Source organism: Tetrao urogallus, assembly GCF_951394365.1.
Source record: "Tetrao urogallus genome assembly, chromosome: 3".
NCBI lineage: Eukaryota > Metazoa > Chordata > Aves > Galliformes > Phasianidae > Tetrao > Tetrao urogallus.
In genome coordinates, this window is record NC_136815.1 from 25,843,821 (window position 1) to 25,862,792 (window position 18,972).

Here is an 18,972-nt window from a genome sequence, read left to right on the forward strand (position 1 = left end):
GTTCACAGGTGTTTTGGGATCTAGCCTACCCAGCTGACATTTTATAAATTACAGTGATCCCTGATGCAGTAGGAAGCTCATCAATGCACTGTCTTAAAACCTAGTAAGAGAATCCAAACAGATGAGAAATTTGAAAATGGCTTTCCTCCCAGCACCAAAGAGCCTAGGAAGGAGAGACCCCGTAAGTATTGCTTGGATCCTGTGTGTAGAACAGATTTATATTTAGGTATCTATTATGAATGTGCTCATCACAAACACGAAATCAGACAGTAGTGTTACAGAATCTATCCTCTGCTCTACAATTTTTCTGTTGAAAACTCTTCTATTGAAATTATTCATATGATACGGTGCAGTGAGGCTAAACATCAAACTCTGGGGACACAGTCTTGAAAGGATTTGTTCTTGTTGGAGAAACAGATTGCATAAGTGTTCTGCATAAAGATAAGGCACTTTGTTTTGGGGCTGTAACATAAGGGCAACGTTAACGCAACCAGTTTGGGAGAAGCTTGTTCAACAGAATGAACGTTGTTCAGAATTCTTGCAAGGGGATCTTTTATTATGCAATTAACTTCAGTGACAATTTGCAAGGATCGCTCAGAACCAATTCTTTCTTCTGCAGTCTAGCAGAGAGCAACTTAAGAAATCTTCTTCTAATACATTGTATCATTTTGCATTAATCTCCAGTGTCATTAATACTCGCTCCTTATATGCTAACTGTTTATTAATAATGCTTAGTATGTAATGATGTGAACAGAGTAGCAACTACTTCCCTGAATTAAACAACAACTTGGAAGCAAAAATATAAGTATAGATTTATTAGAGAAGTTATCTAAAATACAATTTTATTTCCCCCTTAAATTAGAGCATATATTATTTCAGTGAAAAGATACTTTGTACTCTGTGGTAACAATTTTAAAAGATAATACTTAATTTAGGACATTTTTAATTAAAAAAATCCAACACACTACCATGAAGACACAATCAAGGTTGTTGACAGTATGGGTAAAAATGTAAAATGGTCTTCAAAATATTTACATGTCAGTTTCTTAACATCTAAGACTAATTCTCAGTATTCAATTTTACTTTTCCTTCTCAATATACTTTTTTTTTTCCTATACTATACCTATATTTTGTATTCCTGTGCTTTTGACAAAGCTTCAAGTTATCATTAGTTATATGTACTATCACACCGGTGGATGAGGTTTCTTAGAATGGCTTATTTTGCTATCACCATGTGCTCTCCCAAACAGCCAATATATTGTTTGTCACAACAAAATGTCAGTCACAGCAAGTCATCAAAATGCACACAGCCCCCCCTCAGCTCCAAACATTAAGAACCCCTTCCTGTTTTGCCAAGAGCCTTTCACATTTCATTAGCTGGCATTTTAGATATAGAATGAAAGAGAGAGCGAATATGGGAGACAAGATGTTGCCAGGACACACATGGCAAAGGTTTGATTTGTGCTTAGCAAAAAGGGTTCCTCACATAAACAGCAGTTTCTATCACTCGCATTGCTGAGGTTACTGGAAGGAAGCTCTGACTTCCCTGCTCTTCAGAGGCTGGCATGGGCGCCAGTTGTCCACCATGCGGCACACCGGCTCATTCTCAGCACTGAAGCAAAGGCCACGGAGTTTGCACATCTGTGGAAAAAGGCACAACCATCCTCAAATGCATACTCACTGCAACAGGACTATCTGAATTACACATCACCCCAAACCACAAGGCGCAACTAAACCTTTCACCAACACCAGATCTAGAGAAACAACTACGCATGGTTCTAGTATGGGCGCCATACTAAAAATTAAATAAAAGGGATTTAAGAGTTTGAAGGGTAAACTAAAACCCTTCAGGACTAGTTTATATTTATAGGTTCAAGATTTATTTGTATCTTCTGAGCATGCAGTTGCAAACCTCAGGATAGAATCTTGCTTCTTTATAATTTCATTAATGGATGGTGCAGAAACCTTGGGCCAGGACTGATTTAGTCTGAATGAACTCCTTCTCACTAGGAAGGTTCCATCCTCCTCAAGCTGCACAACACAAAATGGGACTCTTCTTAGATAAATGACTTCTGGAATCTGCAAGTTTTCTCTCTTCCGAACAAGGCAGTTAGAATTGTTACAGTTATGCATGGGAGTTCCCAGTCTATTCTGTGATGAACAATTCTTGTAACATGAGGTCTGCATATTCTGGAAATGCTCTAAGATCTCAAAAATAAACAAACCAGCCACAGATTTACAGTATACTACTGCAGATACAGAATGAATGCTCTTTTGATATGTGATAAACCTGCTATTTTCAGGGCAAGTACACACAGATAGGTGACTTGTGCATGTGCAGCAAACAAGTTGATGCTCGCAGTACATGCTAAAATTTTTCTACACATGCAAGTAGTCTTTTCATGCATTTACTTTTTTTTTTTTTAAAAAAAAAAAAAAAAAACAACACAGCAGCTCCAACTTGATTAAATTTTTAAACTCTTCACATTGCTTGGACTTCGTCCAAATGGAGGACGATCTTTCATTTTACATCAACCTCCAATTCCACATAAAGAAGAAGAGCTTGCCAGAAAAAAGCAACCACTTCAGATTCATATTTCTATGCAACATTAGCAATTTCAAGGATCACTTGAAAGACTGAATCAAAGCAATCAATACGATTGGCACTATCTCGGAGAGCTACCTGCTCAGAGCTGACAGTGATGGGTTCTTTCAGAACATGCCAGATCACACATTCATTCAGTGGTGGAGTGGTCAGGGAGCCAGGGTATGTCCAATAGTCTCTGCATGCAGGCAGCAGTCCAGTAGGGTCAAAGTTTGTGAAAGAAGCTTGTTTCCCCTGCAATAAAGAAAGTAGGCAGACTATTGTTAAGGAAGTGACAACATACAACCACTGGTCTTGTCACACTGAAGTCTTCCACAGAAGCTCTGTATTTGGAGGAAGGGAGAAACTGAGTTGGGCATAAACGGTTAGTACCGCTTATGGTACAGGCATTATGTACATTCAGCACTATATTCCTTATTTTTTAGGACAGTTAAGACGTTTCAGCATTTCAAATGTTGAATTTATGGGTTTTTCCTTTACAGATATGACTTGATCTTGCCTGAAGGAACAGCAAGATTTCAGATGCAGTGTACACTGGGAATACGGAAACCGAGAGACCTGTTGTCCAATGAAGTAAATGGCAACATCCATTTATGTCAAATGGAGACTGATGACAAAGGTGACAGGTAAGTCTCGTTCTTTATCTTTTCCATCCATGGATCTTGTTGGCAAAGGCCTTTACCCTCTATTATGGTACTTAATTACTAAATAAATCTCTGGTTTCCAATTACTCAGCACATTAAGATTCCATATATGCTTTATTCGGCATTTAAAATACAGAAGGCTAACTTTTTCCCCAGTTTTTAACCTGATCAAACTTCTTATCTGGAAGATGATTCTTACCTTACAGGTTTCAATGCAGCTGAAAGACAAATAGATGTAGTCATCTAGATACAAATTACCTGCCCTCTAACCTAACTTACTTTGAACATCCTTGGCTTTAATGATTACAGAAGTATTAGTGCTGATTGTATGGTTTTACTCTCATACACAGAGTGGACATGGAAGTAGTAAAGAATCTACTTTCTAGACCAAACGCTTTCATATGGTAGCATTCAACACAGAATATTACCTTGGTTTGAATGGAGTTCAGAGCATCAACAACTTTCTGTATTTCAGGTTTGGCATTCCCTACCTGTAACACAAACAGCATGAAAAGAACTTAATGGAGCAGTTTCGTGACACCTTAGTTTTCTGTTAGAATTCTCAAGGACACATTTTGTAGCACATTTTCATAGCACCAGTTCATTACATAACAGGAATATTAAACAGAACTGACTGCAACTGTCTCTCTAAAAATCAAACCAGTTGACAGCACAAATAGGTCAGCTGAGGACACTGGTCAGAACAAAACTGTTATTTCAATTTACAGCATATGGATTTATTTTTGGATTTGAGCTGCTATTTCTTCATAGAAGCCACCCTCCTAATAGGAGACCAGGACAGAGTACACACAGTTGGAATACAATCATCTTTTTCAAGAGCTGTGAAGACAATTTGGCTGATATGAAATGCTCTGGACATTTAACAATAGCAGGGGAATTAAAATAGTTGTTAATTAGGCTGGTCTTACTATAGATTCATATATATATGACTTAGTCAGTAATGCAGATCATTTCACTGTCCAAGTCACAGCAGTGCCACTATGACAGAGGCAAGCGTGCTGCTGTAGGGTCATCACAGTGACAGATGACAGCCATACTCTACTATGAGTGTACAGTTTTTGTATGTACAGAAAATCAAGAACCTGGAGCATCATCTGATTTGTTCTGGGTTTATGGGGTAAAAAATAACACTGCTTCATCCTGTGTTTTGGGCTCCTTGTACATAGTGGAACACAGTGAACACACTATACTAACACAGATAATATAAAGAAGTTCAACTAACCTTCATCAAGATGCCTACCACAGCCAAACCATCAGGATGCTTCACAGCTTCAGCAAATTTGCCATATTTTACATTCCAGTGAACAATATGAAGCTAGGAACAAGAAAACATGGAGGACTGTGAAAATTATATTCCATCCATAATATTTTACAAATGAGGATGCAGGGAAGTAATTTATTAAACATTAAGAGCAGATGGTGTTTTACTGCTGAGATTTAAAACTTTTGTGTACAGTTAAGAATTTGTTACATTATTCATTAACTCTGAAGTTTCATTTATGCAAAGAGATTTCTGTCATGCATTTTATTTTGCTTCTGACTCTTGGTCCCAGATGAATTTTAGATGCAAACTGGGCTGCACCTTCCTGCTTTCAGTCTGGTAAAACTCCTCTTATCTTTACAATGAGTTTTGCCTACACAAAGCCTGCAGGATTTTGACACAGTACTTCTAATATAGCCAGGTATTCACGAGTTTTTAATCAACACGAATACATGGTCCTACAGTGTAACAACAGAGAAGACATTAAATACAGTTCTGACCTCCACTCTAAACAAAAACAGAAAACAACAAAAACAAAAATCCAGAAAAAAAAAACAACACACCAATGAAGTCCTTTCAGGGAAAGCCTTTGAAAAAGATATCACAAGAATATCGAGGCCACTTCAGCAAGGATGCTCCTTTATTTTTTATTTCAATGTTATTTGGTTCATATGGCTGTTTCCCAATATCTGCAACTCACACTGAACAAGTAATTATGGTTTTGTCAACAGATGTGAGGCAATGGCAGGATTTTTTCTGGATGTGCCTAAAGTAAATCCTATCTCATGGAAAAGCAAAGCTGATGAATTTGTGGGCCCATTCAAACTGCAACCACATTCAGTTAATGCCTGCATTAATGGAAGGGTTAAAAAGGTATTTCACAGCAGTCATTCGTTTCTAATCTCTGTATTACCTTTGGAGACCTTACTGCTCTCTTCAAATACCTGAAAGGTGATTGCAGTGAGAGCAGGGTTGGGTTAATCTTTTCTCACTGGTGACAGGTGAGTGACAGGATTAGGGGAAATGGCCTCAAGTTGTGCCAGGGTAAGTTTAGGTTGGATATCAGGAAAAACTTCTTTAAAGAAATGGTGGTTAAGCACTGGAATAGGCTCCCCAGGGAGGTGGCTGAGTCACCATCCCTGGACGTGTTTAAAAACGTTTGGATGTGGTTCTCAGGGACATGATTCAGCAGAGGGTTGTTAGTTAGGGTAGTATGGTAAGGTTGTGGTTGGACTAGATGATCTTTAAGGTCTTTTCCAACCTGAGCAAGTCTATGATTCTATGATTTGCAAAGGGCTGATCTTAATGTGGCACTGCACCAAAATCTTCTATGGTAATCCCCACAATCTCTTGCCCCGTGAAGGTTTGTAGAGCTATTGCTATCACAGTGGAAGGTGGGGGAAAAAAAAAAATAAAATAAAATAAAAAAAAAAATCAAAGTACTCATTAGACACACAAGACTGGAAAGGCAAAGCACATCCTACCTCAGCATCATACTTCACGCCATCCACAGTGTGCTCAGAGCCCTGGCCCTCACAGGATCCCCAGTGAATGTGAAACTGCACCAACCTGTAGATTCCATCCAGTGCTCCTCCTTGCAGCACTGCAAAGCAAAGAGCTTCCATTAGCACCTGCCAAAACATTTGCTATCAAGTCTCACTTCAGACTGGAATATCCACTCAAGTCTCCCAAGTGAATTAATTTATTGCTCTGCATGCTGTCATGCTACTCCAGATTGTCTTCAATGGTACACTGCTGCAAAAAGCCCAAGTCAGTACTGAACATATAAAACCATAAGTGAATTTACAGTGAATGTCATCAGCAATTAAGCATGCTATTATTACAGGTGACGAGGGAAGAGTTAAGGATGTAACTTTTCTGTCACCAAGTAAATAAAAAAGTTCAAGAAAAAGACTAGGCCTGCATAAGGTTACTCTGAGAAAGTACACCTATAGACCAAATCATATTTTACTTAGTATCGTACTCTATCTCCTCATTTTGGGCAGTTTATCCATTAAGGCAAATCCTGTAGTAAATTTGATCAAGTAAAACACTTTTGACTCCAAATTAAACACAAACATTTGGCTGTGGACAGATGCTAGCTGGGCACAGCACAAGGCATTGCAAAGATCCAGCTCTGCTTATTCCAGTTTTTTCTCTCCAGTAATGGGTATAAGAAAATGGTGGTGAGAACAGCAATGCTGCAGAAGCCTTTTTTTTTTTTTTTTTTTTTTTTTTTAAAGTTTGGTTTGGACATGAGGCATTAACTTACGCTTCCCACTATCTGACATTATCCCTGTGATGTGACTGATTTAAGAGGAGAGCCCAGTCACACACATTCAATTACACAGGAGTAAGCCCTCCTACTCTGCTTGTTAGCTTTAACTTTGTACTTATTCTGTGACCAATCACCATTACAACATGCAGGATCAAGCCCAAATACTGAGAGATGCTGAAGGCACAGACTATCTCCTCCAGCACAGCATAAAGCATGGAACAATAACAAACAGTTCTGTTCAGTGGAACTATATATCTAAGTTACTAAGGCAAGGTTTTACACAGATTTGTATTTTTTCTAAGTGTCTCAAATTCACTATTAATGGTGCTAATATTTAAAAATCATTTGAAATGCTATAATCTTACAGATCTATTTCTGTATATAGGTGCATAATATATATATAAAGTGACAGAAGAGTGTTGACATGAGGTGTTAGACATACATTGGCTCTGTGCACGTGCCACAAACAAAATGATTCTGTGGAGTGAAGAAGATGCTTGCCTCTTGGTCCGCAGTAAGTCTCAACATGGAACTATCACATGTGCAGGTTTGAAAATATAAACCAAACGCAAAGAGGAAAAGGTAACTGTTCAGATTTCTTCTGATTATACCAAAAGCATGGACAAACATAGCAGTGGATACTTGGAAATGGAAGAACTCAAAGAGGTGAGCATTTGACTAAACATCTGGAATACATGAAATTTAGATGAAAGATGTATGAAACACATTAGTTTCCACTTGTGTGCATTACACATGCAGAATTTGGTTCAATAGACAAACAGCGTTTGCCCAGAGCTCCTTCTCTGGCAAATACTTTTAGAAGTCTGCCAACACATACTTCTGTTTGAAAAATGTGAATATATGTTCCACTATAGTCTTACCAATTTCACTGTACGTTGCCATCAGAGCAAGGCTTACCCTGCCTATTGCCAAACTGTGTGATACGAAGAGGAATGGCTGTTTGAAATAATTGAATAGGCACTTATTTTACTCTACTCCTCTACTTCTACATGTTCTAACTGCCAAGGAGCACAACTGTTTCAAGCACAGTACTACAAATTGGAACAAGTTTTTTTCAGAATGGTTATTGCAAATGTGTGCTAGCTCCATTTTAAAATGTAATTATGTGCTACATCTTTACTGATGCAAAATCATTTAATCCACACAATAACATGTTTCATTTAAAAACGATGCCATGGAGTTTCAGTTCCTTTGGCTAATGGACTTGCTGCTTGTTGCAGATACAAATGGACCATGGTCTCACCATTCCCGAACTTCAGAAGCACTAGCATAGCACAGGTTAATCTGCCATTATTAATCAATGGAAAGCATGCTGAAGAGCAGAATCATGCAATATTCTCAAATCCATTTGCAGTGTTATTTCTACACAAAGTTTACTATAGCTTCATAAAACTCAAAAGATGCACAAAATCTCTTTGCAGTTTTTGCTTACTTTTCTCACTCTGTGGTTCTCAAATCCAGCACTAGCTTATTTTGTCTCACAGCAGAGCATTCAAAGAAAGTAATAATTAGATTAGTGTGAATGAATACAAATTCAACAGTCTTAGTTACACATCAGGCCTTCTTGTTCTAGCCTCCATTAAGCAGTTATTTTTCCTTAATATTTTCCAGACTTTCCAAAGAAGTAAAATTTAAAACACAAACGTGAAGATACTGGAACTTCTTTTCTTCAGTATAAGTTTTTTTGTTTGTTTGTTTTAAACCATGAAATACAGCTTTTGTAAAGCAAAAACTCCTGGAGCATCAGAGCAACATTTCCACTAGGAACTTCCCCACCCCTGTCCATGCGACACAAACATCAGTTCAGGCCCCATTTAAAACAGAAGCCCAGCTCTTTTCTTTTTTTGAGGGATGGGAAAATTCTGATCCATATTTGATCACCTCAGCATTAGCTCTCTTACTTTTGAGTTCAGTATTACTCTAACCCAGGAAATACAGATGTAGCTCTGTCCCTTTTCGTTATATAGCATAGCTTCAGATGAGAGTGAGGATAGTACTGGGCAGCTTGGAAAACACATGATTTTCTCATAGATTTTTCACTCTCAATCTACATCAAAAAACTGGCCTCCACAGACATGTAGAAATCCAAGAGGTAACAACTTGGAAATGCAGATTTTCTTCTATTTGACAGTCATTTGAAATATTGCAGTGAGACAGATTTGGAGCCATTTTGCTTAGATTAAGAAACTGTGACTGTTCTCAACCTTCTACCACTTACTGAACAAGTTACACTACTAATATCCAGCAATTATACTGCACTGCTGTTACATGACCTCAGAACATTTTCTAAATTAGGTGAAAATAAGTACTAGCAGAGCTAATTCAGAAAGCTAAATAACCACACAAACGGTTCTATTAATGTCTATGGGATTTCTGGGATAAAGAAGGTGAACTATCTTTGTCTCCGTTATGTGCTCATGGGATATTTGGAAATGCACAGAAACCCAGGACAGCTGCTCATTCAGGCCATGCAACCTCACTGCTGTTTCCAGAGGCAATCACTGGGCAGTTACTTTTCCCATGCAGAACAGGACAGCTTTACAGGAAGTTCTGTGGACTACTTCATACTTTTCTTCAGGAAGTGGCAGCAGCCACTAAGTTAGCTAAATTAGGCAGGAATACCATAGTTCCCTGCATAAGGATGTAACAGGGCAGGAGACTAATAAATCTCACTGCAGCAATAAACTTGTCAAAGAAGTAATCAAAATGGCTGAACTATAAGGTTGCTTCCTGAGACAGAATGAATTTCTTCCTGTTATACAGATCAGTGTGATAAGAAAATACTACTCTTAGAGTTCATGATTCTGAGACAAAGCTGAATGAAAAAATGTCCTTTGAATGGAAATCACTGACAGCAAAACTCCTTCCAGGAGATGAAACAATGGGCCCACTGCAGCACGATGGACGTCAAGGGCTCAAAATAGAAAAGGTAGTTCTAACTGAGATACCGCCAAGCTAAAACGTAACAGGACAGTTCAGCATACAGCTTTGAGCACAGCTCAAAGCACAGATTGCTTTGGCATAAAAAAAAAGCCATGATTGTCTGTCTGCCTCCAGTAGACATGTGCATGCATCTAGCATTATAGATATGTGCACGTAATGTACATATTGTGCAACTATTTGTAATGTTAATGTTGTATAGGCATTCGTGTATGCACAGATATCTATATGCTAGAAAACAGGCCCTGCAGAGATAAAGCAGAAAAACATCTCAAGCACCATGTACTATTAATGGCATGAAAAGGCTCTTATGAGTATGCTCAGGGATTAGCCTTGTGTTCTTATGCAAGAATGGACTTCCCCATCTGACAGTCTGAAGGGTTCAGTTGAGGTGAGCTGTCACTTCTGTGAAACACGGAGTATAGAATATTACATTTTGCGAGATGTTTCCTTCTTTATGTTATCTCTTTCAAACATTCCTCCTAGGACACTATATCATGACAAGCAGGAGAGTAAGACAGGATGCAAGCATATGATATAGAGATCACACTTGCAGAAAACATCTGTAATGAGCTTCACCAGAAGAACCTACGTAATTGGTATCTCATAAGAAAAAAAAGCCCTGCTGTGACCTTGCTAGGGGGCTAGCCTGATAAGGTAGCAAGGATGTTCCAGAGAGATAGGCCAGAATTAAACAAGTGCCAAACTGCACCACATCTGCATATGTGTGTATCAGCAGCTGCTCAGTGATTTCAATTCAGCCCTGCTGAACTACTTGGCACAGACTGGGCAGCAGCCAGACAAGGCTCTGACCTGCTTAACCATCCTAAGTCATTCAGGTTCACGTCTTTCCTTGTCACCCCTTCAGGTCATTTGTCTGTTGGAATCATGCAGACATCTAAGTGGGAATGCTGTATGCATGTAAATGTCAGCATACCTGTACAGACAAAAACATCCACTAGCCACTAAGAGTAAATTAAGGGGAAGTGGCAAGAGAAGTGGCTATTTAAAAGAACAAAATACACTATAAACTATTTATAGATGCAGCTGGGGAGTATTAAACACTTGAAAATTTGGCATTACGTTATGAACACTTTGTCCATGTGATATACTGTCCCTAGTACAAGAAAGGCACTATTCATTTCACATGGTGAAACCCATTGCTCTGAGGATTACAAGAATTTTTTTTATGTATCATAAGGCACTATAGGGAATCCCTGATCAGCATTCAGTCTTCACCTTTCAACCCACATAATTTGACAATGACTTCCAAAGCACTGAGTTGGAACCATTAAGATTCTCTTAAGAGTAACAATTGGCTTCATTTCTGATAGGTGTAACCATAACACTAACCTCAGAGGTTGCTTACAGTACTGGAAATTATGCATTGGACATGGTGCTCATACAACTGAGATATAAGGAAGGTGTGAATGTGGCCTCTAGGCACTCAACACTCAGCACCCTTTCACTTATGAAGGTAAGTGATCAAATTGGTTGGGAAGAATAGTCAAGGTGCAATCTAGCACTATGAAAAATTTATTTTTAAGATGTAATGCAGCCAAGCGGTTCTTAACTCAGCTGGTAACAGTTAACTAGAGTTTCTCTTGGTTTTGTACTAAAATATGCCTCTAGAGAGAGAATCTGGAAGAGCAGAAGGAAGTCAGCAGGATTCTTACATGCACAAGCCATGACAAGTTTCTGCCTAGAAGTTGCGCATGTAAATAAATAAACAGAAAGATAAATGAAGTAAGCTGGTTAAAGTCAGGAAGGGCACTTTTGAGCTCTGTAAAGAAATGAAGGCCTGAATTAAGCAGAACTGATCTCAAGCCCTATCATTTTCCTTCCTACTGCCTTGAAGCACTACACTCAAACCACCATCTTGCTTAGACTTTGCAGCTTCTACTGATACCAGCTGAACAGCAAAGTTACTCAGTCATCACACACACTCTGGGACCTCTGACTTTCTGGTCAGGCAGAGCACAGAAATACTTGTGACATATAAGCAGGTGTCTGAACACATTCCCCTTGAGCCATACGTAATCAGTTCCATACAGACGGGTTATGACACTGCATAGCCCATACTGTACTGCAGAGCTTCAAGCTGTGACTGTATACCAATAACCTCCAGTATTATTCTGGTGTAGCTAATGTTACATGCACAGAGCTGGGAAGCCTAAAAATAGATGCCGGGCAGTGACTTTGTGTAAAAGCTTTGCCTTAAAGGCAGCAGATCTGCACATTTCTTCCTCAGTTTACCTGCTGGGTAAAAGAGAACAACGGCACAACTTCCAGTGTAACCCACTGCCAACCACACACTGCTAACGCAACAACTACTGCATTACTGTTGGCAACAAATACAATAAAATAGATCAGTCTGTTTACAGAGTCAGAATTCAAGACAGTTGAAGGATCTTCATTAATATTTCCCATTGCAGAATTGAGTGATCAGTTATGACTGCTGAAAGTCTCCCAAGGAATGCTAGTCCCACAGTCAACAAAATACTTTCATCTCACAGGTCTCCTCATAATTGTAAAGTTCCATCATGACTGAACTTCTATCAAAATGTCAAATTTACTTGAGAGCCTGTGCTGGACTTCAGTATCTCCAGCACAGCAGCAAGGAAAGAAGAGGAAACGAGACTCATTCACATGCAGAAGTGACTAGTATATTTAATGAGGTCTTTAGAGGTTTACACCAGAGTTACTATTCACTTCTGGCAGGTTTTACAGCTAAAATATCTTTATTTGTTATGAAATAATTAATAGCTGACTTTGACAAACATGATCAGAGAACACAGAATACAGTGCTCACTGGGACGAGCACTTCCCATTTGAATGTCAAGTTGTAGGTCAACTCCAAAAAGTTTTCCACAGAACTTAAAATGAAAATAAAGTGTATATTACAAAACTGTCTTTCATGCTTTTGAGGCTTACTTGAGCACAGTCACTTCCTGTGGTTTTAGAGCTTTGAGAAGTTGGCAGTTGTTTCCAACTTTTGAAGTGTATGACAATACACGTTTCCTTATGGCTGACTACAGTATGATTATGAAGGTATCCTGAATGAGCTACACAGCTCTCAGTTGCTATAAAACTCATAGAATAAGGTGCACTATAATAGGTCAGGGGTTATCAGCACCAATGGCTTGACACATGCCCCAGTAGACAACAGAGGATAAACCTAAAGCTGTATTTCTATTCCTGGTGACACTTATACCATATAGAGGTTTTGCTTTTATTTGAGGTTATAACAATTTAAACACAAATGTGTATAAATACTTGCACTTTCACACTTGCTACAAGACAGCGGACATAAGAATTCAAAAAACTAGAACAGAAGAAGAGAAACTAAGGAACAATTCATTATTTGTTTTCTATATGTTTGAGAAAACATTCCAAAAAAGAGAAAGAAAACAAGATAGAATACAATAATTTATCTAAGAGAAAGTAATGGAATTTCAGCAAATAAAAGCATTTAGAAAGAGGCAATTCCAAGCTGCCAACTTACTTCCATGCATCCGTTCTGCCAGCTAGCAACTGTGAAACAGAAAGGGAACAGACTTCAGGAACCAACTGCAGCTTTAGAAGGGGAATACCACAGCTGTCACATAACCCAAGAAATTCTAAGGCTGTGCTAGGAGAACTGAAATAGAAGGTTTGCATGTAATTGCTTAGGAATAGGTTTTTTCTTTTTTTAAGCATGCTTAGTAACATCTATATTAACAAAAAAGTAGAGCAAAGTCAAGTACTAAAGTGATCACAATAATTTTAACAGCATTGTAAGGGAAAATTGCATAGGTCATTGGGATGGTTAATTAGAAACTAAGCCAAGTGCTACATCTATAGAGCTTCACCTATTAGTAAAAAGATCTTTTAAAAGGACAGAAAGGAGAAAAAAAAACCTCTTCTGAATGGGATATTATCCTAAGAAATGCTATTTTTTACCCTTCAAATTCCAAGTTCTTCCACCAATATAGGCAGGAGCTCCTGTGCACACATGGAATATAACAAATAGACAAAAAAAAAAACTTAGATTTGGGGGACAATCCTGCCCATAGTAGGGGGTTGAAGCCAGGTAATTGTCCAACCCAGGCCATTCTGTGAAAATATTCTATATCAAAATTTATTTTAATATTCAATATCCTTCTGAATTGAAATAAGTAACTGCTTTCAAAGACCTCTATCCAAACACATTTTAGCCTTCTGACCTATCTTCACTCTGCACTTTTTATTACAATAACTAATTCTGCACACCTTGAGAGCAGAAGTCATAAAATATTCCAAACCACTGCATCATTCATTATGTGCCTGAATATTCTTAATGAATGGATCTACACCTTTGTGTGCTATTACTCATGTGTTGAAGATTATTCACAAATAATGATCTTATTGCTTCATTTTACGCCTACTGACACAGATAATTCCTTACTGCAATGGGACAGCTCACGGAAACAAGCACTGCAGCCTGGGAAGAATATTCACAAGATTTTATCCCCATATTTTCTGTAACACAGAACATCACAATCTCTCCTTGTGACTGCTGTCTAACCAGGAATTTATAAGATTATTATACTGTTAGTCTCAAAAGTCAGGAACAGGAATGAATCAAGCACAGACAAGTCAAAGACGGCTTTATTTTCCGCAAAGAAAGTAGGTTACTCAGTTAGCTGCATACAAATGAAGCCACTATGAGTGCTGCCAGGTAGATTTTGGGCACTGTAATTTTCAATAGGAAGCGTGATATTGAAGGATCTGCCCTTACATGGATTCACAGAGAGCTGTTTAGTGCTTTTTTTTTCCTGAACACTCATCAGTTTGTGATTCACTGACAGAACCACTGAGAGCATTCCCACTTGCATCTTCTGCCCTCCCACTCTGAAAGCAGTGTCACTGCCTATCTGTCACAAGATCCCCACCACAGATGTTCTGGTTCTGCACTGACTTCTCAGAAGGAGCATTCTTCCTATAGGTGTTTCTTTTTATTCTTTTATGTTACTGCCGTTTTTCCCTCCCATGTTGTCAGATACAAACTAGTTTTTTCAGTCCTCCCCGACTTACGCACACAGAGTAACCTCACAGTAGCTGTGTTATGCTGTGAGGACCCAGAGCTTCTTCCTTGGGCTCAGTGAGAGCCGACTCAAACAGACCTGGTGAATAAAAACGGAATCCCTTCCTTGTGCTTTTACTTATGGGACTTATTCCTCCTAACACTGCTGAAACATACACACTTCAACTCTGGCTCCTCAGTGCTTGAGAGTAATAAACACTAAGAACTCAGAAGACCTTTTTCCCTGTCTTTTTTTTTTTTTTTTTTTTTCTTCCTTTCTTAAGCTATACAGATATGAATACAGAAGTTCAGAATAAATTACACATAGGCTTATATGTACCCATGCAGCTGTGAACCACTTAGCTGACCCGCTAGCACTATTCAGCATAAAGATCACAATTGAAATACAGATTCTCAGTGCAGTGTTGTCTAACATACCTTTGTATAATACTATCTACAAAAAAAAAAAAAAAAAAAAAAATTTTTTTTTTTGGGTAGGCATGATTTGTTTCCAGCACCATTCCCTAAGTGACAGTGTTAAGGAAATTGTCAGTGAAACAGGGCACTTGCTCACACAAGTTAAATCAGGCAGTGTCTTGAGAAGGCAGTGACTTACAGTGAGTCTGGTTTTGCTCTCTAAATTAAAAATAGAGACACACTCACTGCAGCAAGGTGATTTCTGCAAAGCCAGCCAAGGGAAAAACTACAACTAAGGACAACCTGCAGAACCCTCCTTGCAGCCGTGCCTTAGATTCCCTTTGCCCACCAATGGGGCCATTCCTTCCAGAAGGGTTACTGTGGGGTTTGCAAGACACAGTGCTGAACCTCACTGCACAGCACAGTGAGCTGTGGGACATGGTGGGCCAGCTGCCTGCCTGCAAAACTTGTGCGAATGAACTGGATATATGTTGTCTGTATCTAGAAAGCCTTCAAGTCAAGAAACATCAGGGATTTCTGTTTAAGTTACAGAAGAACAAAGAGGTATTTCCTAATCATTCCTCTGTTTCTGTACTAACCTGGGAGCACACAGGCTTCAGAAATATGAAATAATATTTTGGTAACCAAAGAAACTATTTCCAAACTATTTCTGCTCCATGTTGATAACTGTAACCCTCTGTTATTCTACAGCCCATTTCCTCCAGCGGTGCCTTTTGCCTCCTCATTAACCATTTGTCGGGTAGCTTATGATGAGCAACACCTAGAGCTGTTCCTATAATCCACCTTTTTTTGTTCTTCCCCTTTCCCATTCAAGCATATACCCAAATCCTCCCCAGTTAACTGCAAAGGAAAAGTTCACTTCTACAGAGTCCAGAGTAAGGCAGAACAGGCAGCCAGAGCACTCTTCTAAGAGAAGTCCAGTTTTCCAAAATATATGTATTTTTAATATTAAAAAAAGAAATCCTGCAGCTTCAGTTGATGCTTAGCATTAAAAGCAGCGTTAGCGACAGCATCGCGCTCTGCCCTTACGCACACACGGATGCGCTCACCTGACTTGTCAGAGGAGTCGTCGAACTCCACGTTGAAGGAGTGCCCGTTGTTGACGATGGTTTTGGCCGTGCCGGCATCGTAGCTGAAGCTGAGGGGCTTCAGCGCTGGGTCGTAGCGGGCGGCCTTAGTGCTGATGGCGATGGGCGACTGGCGCTCCCCATTGGCGATGGGAAAGTGCTCGTGCCAGTGCGCGGGTCCTGCAAGAGAACGCGGGGCGGCTCAGGGCTCAGAGGTACCGCTCTGCGGAGCGCGACGTCCCCGCGGCACCTGTACGGCCGTTAGGAAAACCCGTTGGGGAGCGAGGCGGGGGCAGTTCCCGACATGAGGGGAACACGGCCGGGTTCCACCGGGGCACCCTCTGCCCCATCCCCGCGTGTCGGAACGCAAAGGATGCTCGGTGCGCCGCTCAGGCGCAGGTGGCATCTCAAGGTTACAGCGGCAAAACCGTAGCGCCGCCGAGCTCAGGGAACGGTAGAGCCGCGGCGCTGCTTCTCGGGGCGGCCGGCAAGCAAAGGCGTCCCGCCGTGCCCCACACTCACCGTTGTGGCTGTCGTACCCCCAGTGATGGGACATGGTGCACCAACCCGGCTCCGTCGGCTATCTCAACGCCGTAGCCTCGGCGGGCTCTCAGGGGCTTTTATAGGCTCCCGCGAACTCCATGCCCTTCTCCGCGGCCGGAGGAAGGGGTGGGGAGCGCGGGCGGGGGCGGAGGGAGACTTCGCTCGGGGGCGGAGAGAGAGAGGTCCGCTTATAACCCGCGATCCTCCCGCCGCCGAGCCGCGCCGGGCCCGGCCGGGCACCAAAGGGTTCGCAGCGCCCCCGGCAGGGGTGAGAGGCGGCCGTGTCCCGCGCCGCATCGCGCCCGCGCCGCGTCGGGCCGGTATCGCGCGGGCTCCTGCCCGTGCCGCGCCGCGCGGTGCTGCGACCTTGGGCCGGGGCAGCGGCGGTGGAGCGGGGCGCGTGTGTGCGAGCGCGTCCGGGGGCGAGCGGGGTGCGCGGGCGGCGTGCCGCTGCTGCGCCCTACTGGGGGCCGCGGGAACGGCTCCGTGCGCGGGGCACGGCACGGCCGGGCCGGGCCGGGCCGGCGGAGGGCGTGGGATCGTTCCCCGTGGGTGCCGCTTTTGGAAGGGATTAGCAAGGGATTTGGAGGCGCGGATCAAACCGCTTAGCTGGGGGGGTTGGAGGGTGTTTAAAAGGGAAGAGGACGCTCCTGGTTCTTACTTCAGAGCGAGATTTCGCGATCGCTCTCAGAGAAGAAGGCAGGTAGAGCACGTTCGCTCACCTTGTAGGAAATGCGCGCTTATTGCGAGAGCAGTTGAATCACCACCCCCTGTGGCTGGACGTGGGAAGAGAACTGAGCAGTACATATTTCAGATGTTTTCATATTGCCCAACACCGGCCCGTTTTACGGGAGCTCAGGAAAGCGCAAACCTGAGAGCTTTGTACAAAGCGCTGAGCACAGCAACCCTGCGCCGAGTCCCGCTGCTGCTGTGCCGCTGGGGCTGCTGTGCCCTCGCTTACTCAATCACACCCAGCGGGACTGCGGGCTGTCCTTTGTGAATGCTCCTCTGTGTCCGCTCTGAGCAATTTATTGTTTTGATACGGGAATGACATTGGCAATGCTGCGGTATTTTATCCCATTTTCTCATTAAGACAGTTTATCCAAATATGTTTTGGTATTTCCTTGTGATTCAGCCCCGGGATCCGAACTCTGCTGGCCATTGTGAGTCTGAGATAGCACCACCGGAACGATCCCATCATTTACATTCAGCGTTGTAAGCTGTGCGTCATTTGTTTTGTTTTGTTTTTTTTTTTTTTGTGAAGAGGGGAAAAAAGTCCACTGGTACAATGTGGTTATTGTTGCTAATACCAAAAGGAACCAGCTGGGAAATTCCATATAAAAACTGATGGCATTTCTCTGACTTTTTTGAGTATAGGCAGAAAATATTTAAAGCGTATTCCTGATGAACACAGCGTGTGTTCACTCACATTTGCATGCCTTTATTCAAGAGGATTTAGCAACTGCAAGACGGAAATGAGGAGGCAAAGCTGTATGCACAGAAGTTATTAAGAAGTGTGTGTGACGTGGAATAGCAAATGGAAATGCACGTTAGAAGTGTACTGGCAATGCCTTGTTTGCTCATTACAGATCCTTTCTGGCAAGCGTGTTGGCAATCGCCCATAATCACACATAGAAAATCCTATGCACGTAAGTGTCCTTGAAGAATAAAATAGAAAATACTCATTTATGCTGTGGGAAGGAATAAGATTTCTGTACATTTCAGAGAGCCTCCTTCTATTTAATCTTGTTATAAAAAAATCATTTCAGCCCAATTCCTCTGCTCTCTTTATGTCAGGTCTCCACTGACGTCAGAGGCAGCACCACATAAAGAACAAGGAGAGGATGAAGCATGACAGAGTGTTTGGCATGGCAGGCTTCCTTAGAGTACAGCTCGGGGTGCTTACAGGGGAAGTGGAGCCAGCAGCACTACCAAAGGGCTGGGGTTTTAATTACATTAATCTTTGTCACACTGCTCCTATGGTATGTGATGCATGCTAAGCACACACAAACATCCATCCACAAATTCAAAGCCTGTAGTTCTTAAAATCAAGTCACATGCTGTTCAGCGTGGTACTTGCAGGCTTATGTCCATACCAAGAATCTGCTAG

The 18,972-nt window shown here is 41.3% G+C and overlaps 1 protein-coding gene across 1 annotated transcript; it reads right to left on the reverse strand.

Moving 5' to 3' along the window:
• Positions 1-811: 811 nt before the first annotated feature.
• On the reverse strand, positions 812-16,921 carry LOC306944760 (carbonic anhydrase 2). The gene is made up of 7 exons (XM_079533356.1): positions 16,842-16,921; positions 16,302-16,499; positions 6,016-6,134; positions 4,493-4,585; positions 3,678-3,740; positions 2,684-2,839; positions 812-1,641 (listed from the first exon to the last, which is right to left on the reverse strand). The coding sequence occupies exons 1-7, from the start codon at positions 16,873-16,875 to the stop codon at positions 1,522-1,524; spliced, it is 783 nt and encodes a 260-aa protein (XP_079389482.1). The 5' UTR covers positions 16,876-16,921; the 3' UTR covers positions 812-1,521.
• Between the last annotated feature and the right edge of the window lie 2,051 nt (positions 16,922-18,972).